The sequence below is a fragment of the Camelina sativa genome, chromosome 16 (assembly GCF_000633955.1).
Source record: "Camelina sativa cultivar DH55 chromosome 16, Cs, whole genome shotgun sequence".
Taxonomy (NCBI): domain Eukaryota; kingdom Viridiplantae; phylum Streptophyta; class Magnoliopsida; order Brassicales; family Brassicaceae; genus Camelina; species Camelina sativa.
Window position 1 is genome coordinate 14,544,997 of NC_025700.1, and position 5,445 is coordinate 14,550,441.

At 37.7% G+C, this 5,445-nt stretch overlaps 1 protein-coding gene across 1 annotated transcript in view; it reads left to right on the plus strand.

The window, feature by feature from the left end:
• The window catches only part of LOC104750568 (probable thimet oligopeptidase), a 5,366-nt gene extending 740 nt beyond the window's left edge, over nt 1-4,626 (plus strand). Inside the window, exons 3-20 of the mRNA XM_010472381.2 lie at nt 382-545; nt 644-734; nt 1,164-1,343; nt 1,428-1,508; nt 1,691-1,771; nt 1,857-1,949; nt 2,025-2,105; nt 2,182-2,344; nt 2,486-2,606; nt 2,693-2,765; nt 2,906-3,013; nt 3,122-3,219; nt 3,305-3,350; nt 3,487-3,583; nt 3,831-3,904; nt 4,001-4,105; nt 4,186-4,266; nt 4,348-4,626. Coding sequence (XP_010470683.1) covers nt 382-545; nt 644-734; nt 1,164-1,343; nt 1,428-1,508; nt 1,691-1,771; nt 1,857-1,949; nt 2,025-2,105; nt 2,182-2,344; nt 2,486-2,606; nt 2,693-2,765; nt 2,906-3,013; nt 3,122-3,219; nt 3,305-3,350; nt 3,487-3,583; nt 3,831-3,904; nt 4,001-4,105; nt 4,186-4,266; nt 4,348-4,458 — 1,848 coding nt within the window. The 3' untranslated portion in view covers nt 4,459-4,626. The remainder of the gene's footprint in view (nt 1-381; nt 546-643; nt 735-1,163; nt 1,344-1,427; nt 1,509-1,690; nt 1,772-1,856; nt 1,950-2,024; nt 2,106-2,181; nt 2,345-2,485; nt 2,607-2,692; nt 2,766-2,905; nt 3,014-3,121; nt 3,220-3,304; nt 3,351-3,486; nt 3,584-3,830; nt 3,905-4,000; nt 4,106-4,185; nt 4,267-4,347) is intronic.

Genomic DNA, 5,445 nt, shown 5'->3' on the forward strand with positions numbered 1-5,445 from the left:
TCCCACAAGCAAAAATCGAAGAAGAAAGGCACACTCTCTCTCTCTCTCTCTCTCTCTCTCTCTCTCTCTCACTCACACTCTCATCTTCCTTTCAGATTCCGCGTTTCACGAATTCGAATTTCACAATGCTTACCTTTATCAATTGTTAATTCTAGGTCTTCCTGGTTGTGATACTGTTTGTGTTAACCTATCCGCGAAGGAGATTCTCGAGTTAGCTGACGAAATTAATCACAAGTCTACGCGAGTTCATGATTCTGTTGCTTTGGTTGCTTTAGATAAGGTATTTTGAAAAAAATTACTGGATTAAGAAGTTTGGGGGAAACGCTAGATTGATTTGGAAATTAATTTTTGTTTCTGAGTTGATTCAAATGCTTTTTGTAGCTCTCTTATGAGAATGTTGTATTGCCGTTGGCTGAATTGGAAGCTAGACAACTCTCGCTTATACAATGCTGTGTGTTTCCTAAGATGTTATCGCCTCACGATAGTGTTCGTAAAGCTAGTGCTGAAGCTGAGCAGAAAATCGACGCTCATATTCTTTCTTGCAGGTGAAATTGGACTCTGATGAGTAATGAAATGTTGTTTTTCTTTGTCTGATTCACTTTATATGAAAATTGATGATCATTTCTTTGTGCAAGCTTATCAGAAAACGTGAAGATGTTTACCGGATTATCAAAATTTATGCTGCAAAGGGAGAGTCAATAGCACCGGAAGCTAAATGCTACCTACAGTGTCTGGTAAGGAAAATTGAATCATGTGGTCCTCTTATATATTGTTCTCAAGGCTTTCACTGTCTCAGACATTACTACTATATTACATTCCTTCTGCTAATGCAATGTAGTGCCTTAACCATAAACATATTCTAACAACTGGAATTATTTAGTTCATCTGTCATCCTTAGCATAGTTGTTATCAATTCTAATATCTAATTTCTTGGTCCATGATTTTGTACTATTGATATTTAAAGTATTCTTATTCTCATGGACTATCATATAGCGCTCTTTAAGAGTTGGACCAGAGAATTTTGCATTCATGAGCTTCTTTCAGTTGGAATAATGAGCTTCCTTTTCATAGCACATTTTCAAGAGTTGCTTGCAGACTTCTTTTCACTTTACTAAGCTGTTTGAATTGAACCAAATTATTGATTTCTGTTTTATCAGTGACAGGTTAGAGACTTTGAGGACAATGGTCTGAACCTTACTGCAGTAAAAAGACAGGAAGTTGAGCGACTAACAAATGAAATTGATGAGCTTAGCTTGCGATACATTCAGAATTTAAATGAAGATACTTCTTGTCTCTTTTTTACTGAGGATGACCTTGCTGGTTTGCCTCTAGAATTTCTTCAGGTGTTTATTCCACATTTTGTGATATTGTCTGTTTCGGACATGGCTTTTCTGAACTATTTCTCATTTCTGCACTTTCTCCTGCAGAGTTTGGAAAAAACTCAAAATAAAGAATTGAAGCTCACCTTGGAAAGTTGTCACGTTGCAGCTATTCTAGAGTTGTGTAAGGTAAGGATTTCCATGGTCCTTGTTGATTGCCATGCCACAGAAAAGGTGGCAGTTACTTGCCAATTCTTAATACTGGCTTTTTTAAATGACCAGGAATAATTTCAACATCACTCTCTATGTCCATGCCAATGCATTAGAATCTGTCTTTGAAAAAGTTTTGGCTCTTGTTTTAAATTTTGCAGATAGCCAAGACAAGGAAGACGGTGGCTATGGCATATGGAAAGAGATGTGGAGATGCCAATATTCCAGTGTTACAAAGATTGGTACTTGTGTCTATTCTAGAAACCCTTGACAGAAGCCTGCAGCACATTTTAATCAGTGAACTTTGTACTATTCTTGTCTCTGTAGGTTCAGTCACGCCATAGATTAGCTCGCGTCCTTGGTTATGCACACTTCGCAGATTATGCTCTTGATCGCAGGATGTCAAAGACATCAATGAGGGTTTGTGAAGAACCCTTAAGTGATTAGTTTATCATTATTCATTACTCGTTTGTACTGACGCCCTTCTTATGCCAGGTGATCAGGTTCCTGGAGGACATCTCGTCCAGTTTAACTGACTTGGCTATTAGAGAGTTTTCCATTTTGAAAGACTTGAAGGTAATATAATGTCGGTATTATATAATAATAAGTGATGCCGTTCTCACTAATTAACTAACTGGGTTTTTAATATCAGAGTAAAGAAGAAGGGGAAATTCCGTTTGGCGTAGAAGATCTATTATATTACATAAAGAGGGTAGAGGAATTGCAGTTTGATCTTGATTTTGGAGATATCCGGCAATATTTTCCTGTCAGTTTGGTCCTTTCCGGGATCTTTAAAATATGTCAGGACCTTTTTGGTGAGTTTACGTCTGTACTCTATAAAATATTTTGGGTCTTATTAAATTTCTGCTTTGCTTATGTGGCTTGAGATTATTTACTATCCATTGATTTCATCCTCGTCATAGCTTGCTGACCACCTTTATGATTTCGCCATGCAGGGATAAAAATTGAGGAGGTTACAGAAGTTGATGTCTGGTATCATGATGTTCGAGCTTTTGCCGTCTTTGACTCCGGATCTGGAAAGCTTTTAGGATATTTCTATCTTGACATGTTTACAAGGTCCACTATCGACCTTACTTCATCCTCCTCTTTACTTTTAGAGCCTCCGTCTCATTTTGAGTTGAAAGAATAATTTTGTTGGACAGGGAAGGAAAATGTAGTCACAGCTGTGTGGTGGCTCTTCAGAATAACGCACTGTTCTCCAATGGTGCATGTCAGGTGACAATCCTACAACCATGTCGGACCTTTATGTCGAAGTATCATGCAACTCAAAATATAAATCGATCTTGTGATCTCATGTGGATGTATTTTAACGTTGTAGTATTCTTATTTGGCATTTATTTTGTTTCTGTCTCCAGATTCCTGTAGCGTTGCTTATTGCACAGTTTGCGAAGGATGGTAGTGGTGAAGCTGTGCCATTGGGATTCTCTGAGGTGGTTAATCTTTTTCATGAGTTTGGCCATGTGGTACGTGAAATTGGTTACCTGGAACAGCAGAATAAATTCTGTTGGTATCTTTTGTATATATCAGAGGATGTTATGAGCTGATTTTCCTTGCGAACCATTGGTAAATAGGTCCAACATATCTGCAATCGTGCTTCATTTGCTAGATTCTCTGGCCTACGTGTTGACCCTGACTTTCGGGAGATCCCTTCTCAGTTATTGGAAAACTGGCAAGTAAACTGATATTTTTTTCTTAAAGTCTTTCTGTATCAACATTAAATCCTTATAGGCGGAATATGACTCTGGTATCTCTAGGTGTTACGAGAGTTTCTCGTTGAAGTTAATATCAGGTTATCGTCAGGTGAGTGCTTCTCACGACTATATTATTCACAATTGTTCTTTTGGTAGACTAGTCATAATAATTTGTTTTAACCTGGGATTTATTCCTGTTGCCCTTCTAGACTGTGACTGCTTTATTTGATCCGTTGGACCTGCAGGATATCACCAAGCCACTTGTGGATGAAGTCTGCAAAACACTCAAACGTTGGCGATATTCTTTCTCTGCACTAAAGTCGCTTCAGGAGATATTATACTGTGAGACATCTCTGCACATGTCTTAATTGACTTTTAGTTGTGTTTATATACCTTTTCATTTTGACTTTATCGTAGGTTTATTCACTGAAGTATCAATTCCTCACAATCTTAGGATAAATGGTTTATTAGTAAGACTAGTAGATTGTGGTTCTTATTATGCATTAGAGGAAGCAGAATTTAACTAAAAAAGTGTACTAGCGGGTAAATTGTGGTATTGACTAGTGATGCTTGAAATATGGATGACCAGGTCAATTTGATCAAATAATATATTCGGACGACAATGCTGACTTACTGCAGCTAATCAGGAGTCTTCATCCAAAGGTAAAAGCAGATACTCTCAAAGCAATCTATTCTTTTTACGGCGAATAAATTGTCTTATACTACTAGTCTCTCTGTAATCTATTTATATATATATAGGTAATGATAGGGCTACCAGCGGTGGAAGGAACCAACCCTGCTTCATGTTTCACACGTGCTGTAATTGGCTCTGAAGCAACATGCTACAGTCGTTTATGGAGTGAGGTATGATTGATTTGCACTGTGGTGAATGGTGATCCCCACTTTCCATGATCCTCGTCTGAGAATCCGTTTTCTTTCTGCAGGTGTATGCTGCTGATATATTTGCTTCAAAATTTGGGGATGGACATCCGAATCTGTATGCCGGCTTGCAGTTCAGAGACAAAGTGAGAAGCGTATACGTTGTTTTTACCTTTGATTTAGTGGTCCGTGAGTGTAAAAAGAACTGACAACTACTTTCTTACAAGGTGTTGGCCCCAGGAGGAGGCAAAGAACCAATGGAACTTCTCACCAGTTTTCTTGGAAGGGAACCATCAACACAAGCTTTCATCGATAGCCGGACAAACTATAGTTTGTAGTATCTTTCACCTAACATTAGGATCTTCCAGTGAATCTGTTCGCTGGTGAAAATAAACATTTATTGTTTGGTTGTTAGAGACATCGTTTATTGATGTTTTGTTAATGAGTCGAGACTTGAGAGGACCGATTTAGTTGGAGGAAATTGCAATCATTCATTCTTACCTTTATCTGCATCTTGCCCATCCCAATCTCAAATTAACAACAGAACGAACTATATACCCTTGTTTTCTTAAATCTTTTAAGTTCATTCCTAATGTATATAATATAACAACTAGATAGTGACCCAAATTTGGTTTTTCTTTCTCGAAAGCTCTTTCACGTACGTTACTCTGTTTTGATCACCAAGTGTATGATAAAAATGTTTATGTGAAATAAAAAAACACGTATAAGTTTGAAATTGATCTCTGAACCTCCTCACAAATTTTCTTCTTTTTCTAAAGAAAGAAGCAAGAAAGGGTTTTCAGAAAGCTGCTGACTTGACATTTTCTTTGGAGTGTTGTGTACTTGTGTGGGGGCTTGGCTTATTAGGAAAAAATGTTGGATTTGAAGAGGGCTTTCAGTGGTCTTTTAACATAAGTATGCTGTATAATTGGATTAAGCGTAAAAGTAATGGTTTTTACTACATATGTTCATTTGGGGATTCCTCTTCCTCTCTCTTTACTTCATTTTCCGAGATGACTTAGTTTTTTCTCAAGTCTAGTTCTTGGGGTTAAGCTTACTTAGTAATCATTGCATATAACACAGCCCTTAGTTTGATTCAACAGCACAACATCGAATACGTCAGAAACTACGATTACGATTCTCAAGTCCTTAAAACATTTGGAAACACAAGCACTGAGGTTATGATTGGAGTTCCAAACACTGATCTCAACGCTAGCTTTCTCACAATCCCAAACAAATGTAGACACGTGGCTCAAGAACAGCATCTTACCATAGATACTATCCAGCGACCAATATCACTGACACTTACATTACCGTTGGAGCTG